The 15,245-nt window shown below is 38.4% G+C and overlaps 1 protein-coding gene and 1 long non-coding RNA gene across 14 annotated transcripts in view; one reads left to right on the forward strand and one right to left on the reverse strand.

The window, feature by feature from the left end:
- LOC106507803 overlaps positions 1-5,704 on the reverse strand; it is a 617,638-nt gene extending 611,934 nt beyond the window's left edge. For all 3 annotated transcript variants that reach the window (XR_002346466.1, XR_002346465.1, XR_002346467.1), the window contains exons 1-2: positions 5,548-5,704; positions 1,936-2,010 (exon numbers count right to left, since the gene is read on the reverse strand). This is a non-coding gene — a long non-coding RNA (uncharacterized LOC106507803). The remainder of the gene's footprint in view (positions 1-1,935; positions 2,011-5,547) is intronic.
- The window catches only part of CENPE (centromere protein E), a 76,358-nt gene continuing 66,854 nt past the window's right edge, over positions 5,742-15,245 (forward strand). For 10 of the 11 annotated variants that reach the window (XM_021100716.1, XM_021100715.1, XM_021100721.1 and 7 more), the window contains exons 1-8: positions 5,744-5,900; positions 7,590-7,681; positions 10,014-10,103; positions 10,218-10,336; positions 11,429-11,548; positions 11,980-12,061; positions 12,221-12,288; positions 12,365-12,430. In XM_021100716.1, the coding sequence (XP_020956375.1) occupies positions 5,845-5,900; positions 7,590-7,681; positions 10,014-10,103; positions 10,218-10,336; positions 11,429-11,548; positions 11,980-12,061; positions 12,221-12,288; positions 12,365-12,430 (693 nt within the window). In that variant the 5' untranslated portion in view covers positions 5,744-5,844. Of the gene's footprint in view, positions 5,901-7,589; positions 7,682-10,013; positions 10,104-10,217; positions 10,337-11,428; positions 11,549-11,979; positions 12,062-12,220; positions 12,289-12,364; positions 12,431-15,245 lie in introns of all 11 variants that reach the window. The other variant, XM_021100714.1, reaches the window with a different exon arrangement.

Here is a 15,245-nt window from a genome sequence, read left to right on the forward strand (position 1 = left end):
ACATTCACTTGACGATCCTAGATAATCATGTCATAGTAGTAGAATTATAGATGATTCTTTTCTTTGTTGTTTTCTAGCATTTTTATGAAACAGAGAATTAATCGCTGGAGCAGACCCCTGGAGGAGACTAAGAGGAAGGAATCGAGGGTATAAATGGAGGAATCCACCCCAGAAATGGCAGGCACCTCATTCTAAGGATGTGCAAGAAAAGAGGCAGGAATTGGTGAAGATGTAAATTGCAGTTGGTATGCAGGTTGTAGGGGTGGGAGAGCTGGCTGGTAAGACGTGGTTTGCCTTATAGCCCCGGTTTCTCAGTAAGGATAAGGAGGGACCCAGGGTTGAAAAGCGTGGTCTAGGTTTGGAATAGTCAATGAAGGAAAGAGGAAGGATATTCACCAAAGACAAGGGCGGAAAAGTGCACCTGTGAAGTATCTGGAATTTAGTCCTAAAAGTAGCAGCCTAAGGATAAGAGAGATTAGGAGTACAGTCTTGCTTTCTGATCAGAAAGAGGAGAATGGGTTTTGGGTGGACTGCCATTGATCTCTGTGTCACTGTGAGTACCTGAGATTTTGTCTGTAAATTAGATGATGTTTCCCACCCTCACACATCCATATTTACATTTATCCGTACTCAATTTTACTTTGAGGATAACACTTTAGGATATAGCAGGTTTCTTTTTTTATGAAGACATTATAGACTTATTAAAGCTGAAAGGAGCCTCAGAAACGCCAATTTCCTCATTTTGTGGATAAGAAAATGGTGAATCACAGAAATAAATGATTTTCTAACATGGCATAGCTTATAAATGGTGGAGTTGAACTGACCTGGGTCTGCGCAGTTTCCATAATGTCTCATAAATCTTCTAATCTTATGTAACAATGATTAAAAGGAAAGGGATACTATGTCTGCAGTCATTATAAACAGTTGTCACATTTTAAGGCAAGACTTGTACTTTCTTTTTTTTTAGGGCCCCACCTACAGCTTATGGAAATTCCCAGGTTAGAGGTTTAAGTGGGGCTGCAGCTGCCAATCTACACCACAGCCACACCACAGCAACGCCAGATCCGAGCAGTGTCTATGACCTACACAACAGCTCAAGGCAGCCAGTTCCTTAACCCACTGAGCCGGGCCAGGGATTGAATTTGCACCCTCAGGGATACTATTTGGCTCATTATCACTAAGCCATGATGGGAACTCCCAAGACTTGTGCTTTAATTCGGCACTGATGTACTGTGGACAGAGGCCATATTTTGGCAACACTTTGGAAATTAAAGATTGTATCTATTAAACAAAAATTACACCTATTGAAGATGATGGCATGATATAAATACATTGAAATTAATTTCAGTGAAATGCATAAAAGAATTGAACACAAGTAATTTGAATTTATGTATACTTATAAAACCAAGAAGTTTCTCCAAATCCTAAAATTTGTGTGACATTCTGGAACTGCAAAGCACTATCCAAGGCTAGGCCATGCTTTTAGAAGGATTACAGTGCCCTCTGCAGCTTCAGTAGAAAACAAACAAAAAACAAAAAAACAAAAAAAAAAAAATCCAGTAATTTAAATATCAACATGAAAGTGTAAGCAATTAACATGCTTCAGAAAGTCAGTTTATCTTATTGAATTAAATGAAAATATGTATGTAAAGATCACGTTTTAAGCAAAGACTATAGAATGTACAGCAGGTAAACCTATTTGTGTAAAAAGTATGCAAAATGGAAAAAGATATATAAATGTGTGTATCTACAGATTACTTTGAGGATAACACTTTAGGATATAGCAGTTTTCTTAGGGCAGAAAAACTGGTACCCTGGGGATCATTTAAAGGGAAATTTGTTTTCACTGTGACTCTTCTGATACTATTTAAAGTTTTCAACACATGCATGTATTAATCTCAGGTAAGAAAAAAGTTAATCAAAAAATGTAATTACCTTTTAGAAAAATGGCATGCATCCAAATTTTAAGCCTCTCTCTGAAGTTCCATAGCTTCAGACAACATTTCTAATCTGTTAAAAAAACAAAACATGCCCAAAATGGAGTCACTTATGCTAAACCTCATATCAGCAAAAACAAGATTTATTTTAATTACAGTTCCATCCAGAAATGGAATCTTAAGCTAATCAATCAGGAGTCGCCTAATCAGTAGCACTAGTTGGATAACCTAACTAGATGAGATTAGATCACTGCCATTCCCTAGAGATTACCAACCTTTGCAATTACCAATCTGCTCTTTTTCCCTAGTATAACTTCCTTGTCCCCACATCCTTCTGCCTATAAAAGTCTTTCATTTTATACAGTTCCTTGGAGAGCCTTTCTGTTGGATTTGATGCTGCCTGATTCAATCAATTTCTTCTAAATAAATTCTTAAAATCTTTAACATGCCTCTGTTGATCTTATAATAAATATCTAGTGCACAGATGGAGGGATGTTCAGAGCAGAGGACAGTTATTCATCTAGTAAAATCTGGAAGAAGAGGTAACGGTCACAGGCATTAGGTGGTTAGACGGGTGGGCAGGAATCAGTGCAGTTTCTTCTGGCTGCTTCTGCTTTCATAATGAGATGGAAAAGAAAATCTTATTTGAAGGAATCAGTGAATTCTTTTTCACTCCCTTCCTTAAAACCTTCCATAGGCTTCCATGCACCATCGGAATAATATTTTACCACAGCAAGGTCCCACAGCACCTCCCTTCACTGCCCCAAATTCTCCAGCCACAGGGGCTCTCCTATGTCAGACATATGACAAATATGTACAAGCTTTGGGTCCTTTGATATACTTGCCCTCCATCTGGTAAGCCCTCTCTCTTACCCTCTAGAGTCTGGCTAATTCTCATCACAAAAGGCCTTTCTTAAGTATCCCATCTACAGAGGCCCCTACTCTTCTCAAAAGTTATTTTACTTACATGTTTATTCTGCATTGTCTGCTTGCTCCCATAAGAATGTGTTTCATAAGAAACTGACATCCCAGCTCCACCTTATCATGCTCTCTCCCCTGATTTGGCTTCACTTTTCTTCTCATCTTTATCATCACTTGATAAATATAGATATAGATTTGTGAATTATCCATCTCCCCTGAGGGAATAATAGCTCTAGGAAAGCAGGTGCTTTTCTAGTCCATTTACTCTGTGTTTCCTAGGCCTAGAACCATGACTGGCACATAGTCGGTGCTCAATGAAAATTACCTAATATTTAACAAATTAAATGAAAAATACATATAGAGCACATAACAGAGTGCCTGGAACAACGTAAATCTTCAATAAATGTCCACTGTTGTGATGATGACAAAGACAACCATGGCATCAATCATAAGCAAACCAAGAAAGGCTAATCCTCCTCTGTGCCCATAAACCAAAGCCCCTTTTGTTGTCCGAGATTTTCTTTCATTAATTCTATGTCCCTTCCTCCTCTTCACAGCCTCCTTCCCTCCAGCTACAAATGTACAATATTCACCCATCATTTTTTAAAAATCAGTTAAAATGTACTTTCCTTAATTATGTAGTATCTTATTAAATATAGTTAAGTATTTTTACCATTTACCACAAAGAATAGTCTATACTACCTCATAATTAGTTAACCAAAACAAATCTCAAATGAACTCATTTTTATTTACTGTTTTTTTCCTATCATCTGGTTTCTCTAAGTTGAACAAAACTTTAATATTGGCATGCTTAAAAAATTAATAGTTATAAAACAATATACAAAGAAAGATATTTTATCTTACTCAGTCCTCCTTCTCCAAGGAAATGAGATATATTGTGTATCTTTCCAGAAATTATGTATGAAAATCCAGACGTATAAATACACTTTGAAAATATCAAATAGGACCATAGTGTGTACACAATTATGCACCTTAGGTTTCTTTCAGCTAATGAAACATCTTGGACGGCTTTCGAAAGTACACAGAAAGAACTATATCATTCTTTTTACAGGCCACATAATGTTTTATTGCAGCGCTAAAATACCATCCATTTAAATAGTCTCCTATTTATTTGCATTTAATGTGTTTCCTGTCATTTGCTATTGTATACAATGCTGCAACTAATAGCTATATACATTCTTGTGCAGTCCCTCAATATCCATTAGTAATAACGTAATTCTTAAAAACAGAATTGTCGGCATAAAGGACATATGTACCTCAGTTTTTTATTGATATTTCTAAGTTATCTTCCAAAATAGTTTTATTAACTCAGTAGCCTTCTACTCCTCTAAATAGTGAAGATTTATTAGCATCTGCAGGTTTGGTGAGGGAAAAGGGGGATAATTCTTGATCTTACTAAAATCAACTGAAAAAAAGCACTGAAATCGAGGTAGAAGGTAGATGGGCCCCTGAGCTGAGAGCAGCTGGGACTCGTTAGGCTGAGTAAATTGGGTCTTGCTTCTCTTCTACACCTCAAGGAGAAAGTTAACTGCAGGAATTGAGTTGTGTTGGAGTAGGAGGATAAGATGATTTCATCAGTCACTCCTGGGGTCAAGGAGATCTCCCCAGTTACACATGGGTAGTAAGACTCCCAGGAGTCAAAAAGGGAGGGGGCGCCAAAATAAGTCCTGATACTGTCTCAGAACCCTCTGCTCTGGAATCCATCTTGACCAAAAATGCCCACGCATATGCGGGAGGACCCCATGTCAAGTCAGGTGTGAAATAAAACAAGATAACTGGCCAACTTAAAGACCTGGAAGAACTATCCTACACAATTGATATAAGTCACCTATATGGCGGGGCTTCTCATTCAGAAGGGAACAACCGCACCCACCTTCCTCTTTGCTTCTGACTTAAATTAACTACTTCTCTGTGGGCTCTCCCACATGTTGTACTGTGACTCTAACAATAAACGTTCCTGTTTTTGCAGTTTTTGTCTCCTTAAACATTCCTGCTTGCAACGGGGGACAAAAATCAGGGCAATTCTGCTTCTAGCTGGTCCAGTGGCTAGGTTCACTCGGGCTGCCCAGTTTCAATTCCTGAGCAGAGAATTAAGATCTCACTTCAAGCCATCACCCACTGCTGTCTCTCTGAGATCAAAATCACTCCTACAGAAAACACTAATACTTTACTAAGATACATTTAAAGCAAAGGAAACCAGGCCCTATGTCTGAGAAAGAATAATTTATAATCACCTTCGCATTTCTGTTAATGTTTCACCTCATTAACAATTTTTCCAGTCTCCAAAATTTTTGCCCTAAGTCAACCTCTTAGGAACGCACAGCCAATGGCGGGGGGGGGGGGGGGGGGGAAGGAAAAGGGAAAACCAAAAACTCAGAGTTTCCAAGGAGCAAAAGATTCTTCTCTTTGTGGAGTGGGCAGTGACTTTCAACTTTTGCCATCTGCAGTGTTTTGTTTTGCTTTTGTTTTAATTTAATACAAGAACAACAACTGTTAATGTAATACTTTAAAGGTCCTAATTCTCTTTGACAGTGAAGAAAAAAATTCCCGGCTTTGTTTTTCCTGCTGATTGCAAACTCTGAAACACAGAAAGGTGGAGGACGGCGTTTGTAATTGGCTGCCTGCACTTCAACGGCGTTTAGCAAATAACAGTTATCTCTGCTATTACCTGGAGACCCGCTCGCCAGGCTGCCAGGCTCTTCTCGGACCCCTTCTCTGCGACCCTCAAACCTCGTTCTCCTCCAGACCCTTTAAACTGCCCCTCGACCCCTAATCCGTGGACGCGCGGCGGCCTAGCGCCCCCCGCGCCAGGAAGTGGGTGGAACGGCCCGTGACGTCACGAGACCGCGACTCAATCGGACGGCAGTTCCGGAAATTTCAAATTTAAAGGCGGGGTTGCCAGTGCGCTCAGAAGCGCGGGGCGCGGAGGGTCTTGGTCGGTTTTTTGATTAACCCGCCGGTCAGGATGGCGGAGGAAGGAGCTGTCGCGGTCTGTGTGCGAGTCCGGCCGCTCAACAGCAGGTAAGTGGGCCTGACCGAGCCCAGGTCCGCAGAGCGGCCCCCGGCGTGGGCCTAAGCGGGAGCGTTCTCGCCGCTCCTTCCGGCTGCGCAGCTTGGAAACTCCAACACTTATCCGCTTTGTGCCTCGGTTTTCCTATCTGTCAGTTGCCGAGCTAGGATTGATGAATCTAGAAGATACTTGCAGCTGTGAGATTGACATAAATTTATAACTAGTGTTCGCCAGTTACAAAGACCTTAATCCCTGTGTTGCACTGCAGCACCTTCATCTGCGTGCCCCACCCCTCCCCTAAGAAATTCGTTTCAAAGATCCTTACTGGCACTTACCCCAGTCATTTTACATACAACTGACTGTTTCTCCCGTCTTCCTGTGTACTCCTTGAGAGCAAGAACTAAACGGTCTGGTTGCATTGTATTCATTAGGCACTCAATTCAGTGTCTGAATTCCACATTCAGAATGTTGAATGACTAATACTCATCAATATTGATTTTTTTTTTTTTTAGTACTGTGCACTGTACTAAACATACATTACCCTGTGGATCTTACATTCTCAAGGGGTACACAGAAAATTAAAAATGAATGTAGAATGTTAAGTGACGATACTGGGGTAATAAATACTATAGAAAGAGAAAAAGCAGGAAGAGGAAGAAATTAAAATAAAATTAAGTCTGTTTGCTTCTCCAGTCTCAGGCCCACACCCCAGAATGATAACTCATTATGTGTTTGAGAAACATTTATTAAACAATACTGGATGTTCAATAAATGAGAATATCAAGATGAGGAATTTTCTATTTTTAAGAAGGTCATTAATGCGTTAGAAGACAGCTACATAGGAGTTCCCTTTGTGGTTCAGCAGGTGACAGACCCAACTAGTATCCATAAGGGTGCGGGTTCAGTCCCTAGCCCCACCTCAGTGGGGTAAGGATCCAGCGTTGCTGTGAGCTGCAGCATTGCTGTGGCTGTGGTGCCAGCTCTGATTCAGCCCTACCCTGAGAATTTCCATATGCCACACTTGTGGCCCTAAATGAAAAAAAGACAGCTTTTTTTAAAGTAACCATTAAAATAATCATGATAGGTGTTACAATAGGCAGGTGGAGAATATTTGCCAGAGGAGCCAATAGTCCTTAATGAGATGACAGTTTAGAGGAAGGACAGGGCTAGTGTTAAGAAATTCCTGACACTTTTCATGAACGAAAAAACAGCTAAATTACTTTATGGAAAAGTAGATTAGGGTATTCCAGGTAGAGAGAGGTTAAATTTGTTATTTGGGGGCAACCTTCAGGTAGTTGATGTGTATGAAGCTAGGGTGTATACAGGAATTTAGAGGAAGATTGAAGAGAGAAATAACGGTGATACAGGTCTCATTGTCAAATCAAGGATTTCAGATGGTTTTTAAAGGTTTTACACAAGAAGAGAATAATCAGAGTTGTTTTGAGTGTATCTTTTCACCTGCCAGTACTGGGTAGGAAGGTGGAAGTGAAGAGCTTCATAAGGAAACTCCCATGAAAGTGTAGGAGGTCACTGAAGCTCCATTTTAAAATGTCCACCATGGTGGATTTTCCATGGTAATTTATTGTATAATTCATTACCATCTTTTAGAATATCATCAGAAGGTAAAATCTTTTTAATTACCTTTCATATAACACAACTTCTATTACCAGTTTTACTAAAATGCAGAGTTTTTCTTTTAGAGAAGAAGCGCTTGGAAACGATACTCAAGTTTACTGGAAAACTGACAACAATACTATTTATCAAGTTGATGGGAGTAAATCCTTCAATTTTGGTAAGTTTATAATAGCATAAAAAGTTAACCTGGTATCCTTTTTCTATTAAGTGTACAAAAGGCTTGGAGTTCCCTGGTGGTGCAGCAGGTTAAAGATCCAGCAATGGTACTGCCGTGGCTTAGGTCACTGCTGTGAAAGATCAGACCAAGCCTTCAGTAAACTTCTTCAGTGGAAACTTTGAAAAATTGTTCATCCATCATGTATGATAAGAAAAATAGTAAATTGATACTTAAACTACATTTGGAAAAAAAAGAAGTAAATAAAAAATAAAACACACTTCGAGTCTTAGTGCCTTATGGGAGTTCCCGTCGTGGCTCAGTGGTTAACCAATCTGACTAGGAACCATGAGGTTGTGGGTTCAATCCCTGACCTAGCTCAGTGGGTTAAGGATACAGCGTTACTGTGCCCTGTGGTGTGGGTCGTAAACGAGGCTCGGATCCTGCGTTGCTGTGGCTGTGGTGTAGGCCAGCGGCTACAGCTCCAATTAGACCCCTAGCCTGGGAAACTCCATATGCCATGGGTACAGCCCTAGAAAAGACAAAAAAATATGTATATACATTAGTGCCTTATGACTGAAACTAACATTTTTCCACTTGTTCATTAGCATACTTGTGACCTAAAACTGTAAGCCCAAAATATGTTGCTTAATGTCAAGTCATCTTTAAGATCTTACAGTTTGGTATGTTTTTTTCAATTATTTCAAGAAAACTCTTTAAATAGTGAAGACATTCCTTCTTTGTCTGCTAGAATACAGAATGGTCCTGCCTGTGGTTTTGTGGAGCTTATCATATGGTGGAAAGAAAGTCTTTAAACAAGTAGTTAGACTTACAATGACATAAGTTTTGTGGGAGTTGAAAGCGGGGATCTAAATTATCTAGGTGTCTGAAATGGTACCATTTACACTGCAGGATGAGTGAGACAAAGACAAAGAGACTTGGAGACCCTAGAGGTTAACTGGGCTGATTTGTGTATTGTCTTAGTGCTGATATTGTGCCAGGCACTGTTCTAAGCACTTCTTATATATTAACTCATTTAATCCTCCTAACAAGCCTATGGTACCTTCCCATTTTAACAAGGAACTGAAACAGAGAGGCCTGGACTCACATAGCCAGCAAATGGAAGAGTCAGGCTCCAGATCTGTGTTCCACTGTGTTCCATCCACACTACAGTGCTGCCACTTAGGCACCACAGAGCCACTGTGACATCCTCTCAACAACCTCAGGAGTCAGAGTGATTAGGTTGTCAAATTAGTGTTAAACTAGAAAGCCACAAGGATGTGTAGAAAATGATTCCTGGTCAAGGAGTGTTTGATGGTATTAACATAATTTTTAAAGAATAATATGTGCCACAGATTATAAAACCTAGCAACACAAGCAGATTCTCAGTAGCCATCTGTGCCCGTAAAGGATTTAGACTCATCCATCTATCTGAAACAGATAAAATTAAGATTTGAATCATCCTGCAATTTGTCCTTGCTCTGAAATCATGAACCATAAGTAGCCTTCAGATGGCACTTTGGTTTTCCATATCATTCTGCCTACAGGGCAGATGTGTAGTCATGGTGCAAGAGATGTGATCACTATGTTTCTCATCACAAGTGAATGCTTTTCCTTCCTGACTTGCAAATCCATTTCTTGTGAGCTTTTTAATGTGAGGCCACACTGAAAGAGCGGTCTATTTTAAATGTGCCAGCAAAAGCAGAAAACCACATCTTGAAGTAGTGAATTCCTCAGTGCAAATGCTACCCTAAACCCAGCTTTTAGCAGCCAGCTAACAGGTCATTCCCTATAATACTTCAGCTTTGGTCAGTGCTTTTCTTCCAAACATCTGCATTTCTTGGTTTAGTTTGAGGTAGGCCCTCTTGCTAGGTATTAGAAACATAAAAATTTCTCAATGAATAGTAATGTCCACATTTCCTAAGTATTAACCATATGTTCACAATAACTATGAGGAAGATAATATATATCCATTTTATAGATTAGGGAAGTGAGGCACAGAGACATCAACCACTTGGGCCAAAATCACACGGTTTGTAAGTAGGAGAACCAAAATTTACAGACAGTCTGAGTCTAAATCTCCATATTCAGCCACCATGCCCTCCTGCCTATTGAAAACAAATAGGATAGCCGACTTGTATTTTTTCTGTGTGAGAACCAACACATTTTACCTTAAAGAGAAGAGTATTTTCAGAGCACCAGTAAGTTAAAAAACATTGTCAAGTATTTTTTCATATATATCCTGACAATTTTATTTCTTTGGGAAACTAATTCAGAATGAAAACACAGTTTATTTGTTTGGTCTAACTTATATATTTGTTTTTGTTTTTTTCAGATCGTGTCTTTCATAGTAATGAAACTACTAAAAATGTGTATGAAGAAATAGCAGTACCAATCATTGATTCTGCCATACAAGGCTATAATGGTGTGTATTCACTGCAGAAATATTTCAGCCTTGGGTGGGTGTCCAGCAAATATTGATAGTTTTACATACTAGAGATTCATTTTTAATCTTTGCAGGTGTGTTTTATTTTTACAGGTACTATATTTGCCTATGGGCAGACTGCATCAGGAAAAACATATACTATGATGGGCTCACAAGATTATTTGGGAGTAATACCCAGGGCAATTCATGACATTTTCCAAAAAATTAAGAAGGTAAATAATTAAATTTCTAGTACTTGCAGGAAAACATAGTGGTGATAACAGAATTGCAGCCGTAGTGTTCTCTTTTGATAATGAAGGGAAGTGGATTATCCTTGGGGAAAGAAGGAAGGCATAGATTTTTTTTTTTAAACCCACAGACTGACCTACCTACAAGCTTAAATTTCTTTCATTCTTTTCCTTGAATCCGGTAACAGTACTCCAACCAGAAAGGGGGCAGTAAGGAACAGGAAAATCTTATCAGAATGGTTAGGTCCTCATTGCCTTTGTGTAGCTACCAGTAATTATTAAGGAGCAATGAAAAGTAGACTAGATAAAAGATAAGGGAAGCAGAAGGCCAGAATAGGCAACTTAATTAGTTAAGAGTTGGCTTTAAATTAGTTTTTTAATCACTGTTTTAATGATTTATTTTTAATCATCTTAAATAAATATGAGTTTTATTTTGAGATTAGAGTTGGACTGGGTACTCTCCTTTTATAATTCTGTGATACTATATTTTTCATTCTGAAAGAATTCTTTTAGTTTTTGTTCTTGTTTATTGTCAACGTAGAATCACAGAGGTATTTTGTTCTATTTCTCGTTTCTTTTTCAAAGATAATTTCTTGAAAGACAAATAATGCATGACTTCACTTAAGTGTGGAATTATAAAAAACAAAACAAATGAACACATAAAATAGAAACGGACTTATAGATACAGAGAACAAACAGGGGAGATGGGGAGGAATAAGAGAAGTAGGTAAAGGGGAATAAGGGGTAGAAACTTCCAGTTAGAAAATAAGTGAGTCACAGGGATGAAATGTGCAGCATAGGGAATATAGTCAATAATATTGTAAAAGGTTTGTATTGTGACAGTAACTAAACTTACAATGGTAATCATTTTGAAATATATAGAAATACTGAATCACTGTGTTGTGCTCTAGGAACCAACATAGTGGGATAGGTAACTATAAAGCAACTAAAAAATAAATATTTTTAAATAATTTCTCAAGGAATATTTTAATATTTAATTTGAGCATATAAGCATTCAGTATTTAGTTTTTCGTAATTGGATGGTCTCTGATGTTTTCACATATTTTTGCCTCCTAGTTTCCTGATAGGGAGTTTCTCTTACGTGTGTCTTACATGGAGATATACAATGAAACCATTACAGACTTGCTCTGCGACACTCAAAAAATGAAGCCTTTAGTAATTCGGGAAGATTTCAATGTGAGTAACAGAGTTAACAGGGTTGCTCAAAAATTAGACTTACTTATTAGGAATATTTTTCTTGAACATTTGCCTTTAATTGCTATGTATTTAAAGTGTCTCCTATTACTATGATTTTTTATTTTCTTAAACATTTATAGAGGTCATCTTTTAAGTAATGTGTATAGTTTTAAAATATTGACAGCTATAATATTTTGGTGTAAGTGCCTAAAAAGACGGAAGTATCAGGTTAGAATTTGGTGTGCTTTGGTGCAGGAAATAAAATATAAATATCATAGGTTTACTTGTTATTTTCCTACAGAGTAATAGTCCCCGTTTTCTACTCTTAACTTCTACAATTGAATTCTATAATAGTTTGCACTTCTTTTTGAAATGCAAACTTCTGAGTGACTTATATTTCCCTACTTTTCTCATAATTAAATTTGTTTCAGAGGAATGTGTATGTGGCTGATCTCACAGAAGAAGTTGTTTATACATCAGAAATGGCTTTGAAATGGATCACAAAGGGAGAAAGTAAGACTTTATACTGTATTTCTCCAAAACACTTGTAAAAGCTATTTGATTGAATGTATGTAGGCTTTAAACCACACTTTTTACTTTTAAGTTAAAATAGAAGTATTTTCCTTTGGGTTTTAATATACACCCAATGTGACTTTTTTTTTTTTTTAACAGAGAACAGGCATTATGGAATTACAAAAATGAACCAAAGAAGTAGTCGTTCTCATACCATTTTTAGGATGGTAGGTAATTCTCTCTATATTTGGTCTTTCCAATTAAGAATGCACTAATTTTCTACAAGTTGCCTTTTCTTTCTAGATTTTGGAAAGTAGAGAGAAAGGTGAACCTTCTAATTGTGAAGGATCTGTCAAGGTGTCCCACTTGGTGAGTGTTGATGAATTGTGATAATGTACTATATGGGACAAAAAGTAAAATTTAATGTAGCCGCTGAATGTTTGGTTTTATAAGAACTATTAACTAATTGGCAAAAGCACTTATAAATTGGTCAGTGACATGAGATTACTAGCTGAAATCTAGGAAGAGATCAGAGGATATTTCTTCCTATTATATTATAGCTGCCATCTCCTAAACGTTAAATGTTAGAACTCTAGAAATTGAGGCTTTTCCTAACCAGTAATGGAGGAGGAGTTAGTTAATCTTCGAATTTGGGATGGTTTTTTGGGTGCTTGTGTCATGAGGGGTTTTTTTGGTCTCAGACAATAGAATTGAAGCCTGTGAGATGAACAAAATCCTGCATAAGATAGTTAAAAAATATCACATTATTCAAGAGTGTTTTAGACTGGAAGTCCCTTGAAGGGAAGAGTGATATCTCCATCTTTGTGGCTCCAACCATTGTACTTAGTTTATTTTCAGTACCTGTTTGTTAATAAGTAAATATAAGCATTATGCAAACGTTCCTTCTCATAGGAACTATATCCTTTCCTTTTTTTATGCTTTCTTCCTAAATTCTTTAGCTTGATGTGGGATATGATTTAAGATTACTCTATTGACTTGAAAAACTTTAGGGAGAAAAGTAATAAATCTATAATAAATTTTTTTACTCTCAGAATTTGAAAAATCAGTCATAATTAAACATCTAATTCCAGTTCACCTCAGTTTTACTGTAAAAGTATTAAAATTTATTTTAGTAGATTATTCTTACTTTAATAACAAGAAACATAAAACCTAACTTTTCTTCTGTCTTCTAGACCTGGCCTGTAATGTAGCATTACAGTTTTAGCTTCTCTCTTAATAATTGAGCTTTAATATTCTTGACATATTCAGTAATCCATATGATATGATCCAGATCATATTCTTTGATGCTCTATCATCTAGGGACCACAGATGCCATCTGGTCCACCCCTTCAGCCTTCCCATTTACTCTAAGTATCTTCTTGAAAAGAAGTCTTCCCCAAAGAGTCATATTCTGGCTCTTTGGAGGTTTTCTTTTTTTGAGTGTGTCCTGGCCCCACCTAATATCCAAATGCTCTTAGCTCCACTCCTTCTCTTTTCCCTTCTGTGCCTTCTTTCCTCCTGCCCTCATAATCAAAACACAGGAATATTTTGTGGTCTTTCTTCCCTTGTTTGCTGTCAGACATTGTTGCCATTTCTGTGTTGATGACAGCCAAGTATTTGCTGTTTCTAAAATCTCTGCGTTCTGGAGTTCCCATTGTGGCGCAGTGGAAATGAATCTGACTAGGAACCTTGAGGTTGCAGGTTTGATCCCTGGCCTCGCTCAGCCAGTCAAAGATCCAGCATTACCATGAGCTGTGGTGTAGGTCACAGAAGCAGCTCAGATCTGGCATTGCTGTGGCTCTGGTGTTGGCCGGGGGCTATAGCTCCAATTAGACCCATAGCCTAGGGGTCTAATGTTGTGCATGCAGCCCTAAAGAGACAAAAAATAAAGTCTCTAAGTTCTAATTCATGTCTTTCTAGAGATTATTATAATTGTGTGTTCCACTGTTATCTCAAACTTCAGTGGCTCCAAAACCAAATTAATTTCTTCCTATCATAGTCAATATCCCTTTTTCTAATAGTATCAATCTTATCCTGGTCACCTAGGCGAGAAACCCAAGTGAATTTTGGCTCATTTTTTCCTGCTTTCTTTTTTGTCCATTCATCACCATTTCTTCCTGATTCCGTCTTTCATCATTCCTGTGGGTGTCATTTAGGTTCTCATCTCTCTTGAGTTATTCTGTCATTCTCCTGAACCTGGTCGCTGGGACTCTGGTCTTCCTCTCTTCAGTCTGTTTTGCAGATTTCTAAAGTTGCTAAGCACTGCTTTTGTTGTGGCACTTCCCTGGTCAAGATCGGGTTGCACTTAACCGATCTTTCCTTTTTTTTTTAAGAGCTGCACCCACAGCATATGGAGGTTTCTAGGCTATGGGTCGAATCGGAGCTGTAGCCACTGGCCTATGCCACAGCAACAGCAATGCCAGATCCGAGCCACGTCTGTGACCTACCACAGCTCACGGCAATGCCAGATCCTTAACCTGAGCGAGGCCAGGGATCAAATCTGCGTTGTTATGGATGCTGGTCAAATTCGTTTCCGCTGAGCCACCACAGGAACTCCACATTTAACCAATCTAACTTTACTTCCTTCTGTTCTGCATGAGCTCCTCTCTTATAAACAGGTTGAGCATCTTAGGGCCTTTGAATACTAATGCTTGTACCCATCTTTACACCATAATTCATGCTGCTTTCATCACCACTTTACCCCTTTTATTATGTATTCAGGTCCTTTGTAGTAGATACTATATAACAAAGACTAGAGTTCTTTTTCTTTGAATATTTTAGAGAAAGCAGGATCTGAGACAAAACTGTAAAGCAGAAGTACATAATTACCTGCCTACCCCTCAAAGAGAGAGGTGATTTAAATCTCTGACTTTTATTGCATTAAGAATAATTACTGGAGAGTTCCCTTTGTGGCTTAGTGGGTTAAGAACCCAACATAGTGTCTGTGAGGGTGCAGGCCTCGCTCAGTGGGTCATGGATCTGGCATTGCCGCCAGTTGCAGATGTGGGTCAGATCCAGTGTTGCCATGGCTGTGGCATAGGCCTCAGCTTCAGCTCCACTTTGACCACTGGTCTGGGAACTTCCATATGCTGCAGGTGAGGCCCTAAAAAGGGGGGTTAAAAAGAGAACAATTACTTGGCTCTCAGACTGAAAAAAATAAAGCAGACATCCCTCTGCTACTTAC

The sequence above is a fragment of the Sus scrofa genome, chromosome 8, assembly GCF_000003025.6.
Source record: "Sus scrofa isolate TJ Tabasco breed Duroc chromosome 8, Sscrofa11.1, whole genome shotgun sequence".
NCBI classification, from domain to species: Eukaryota; Metazoa; Chordata; class Mammalia; order Artiodactyla; family Suidae; genus Sus; species Sus scrofa.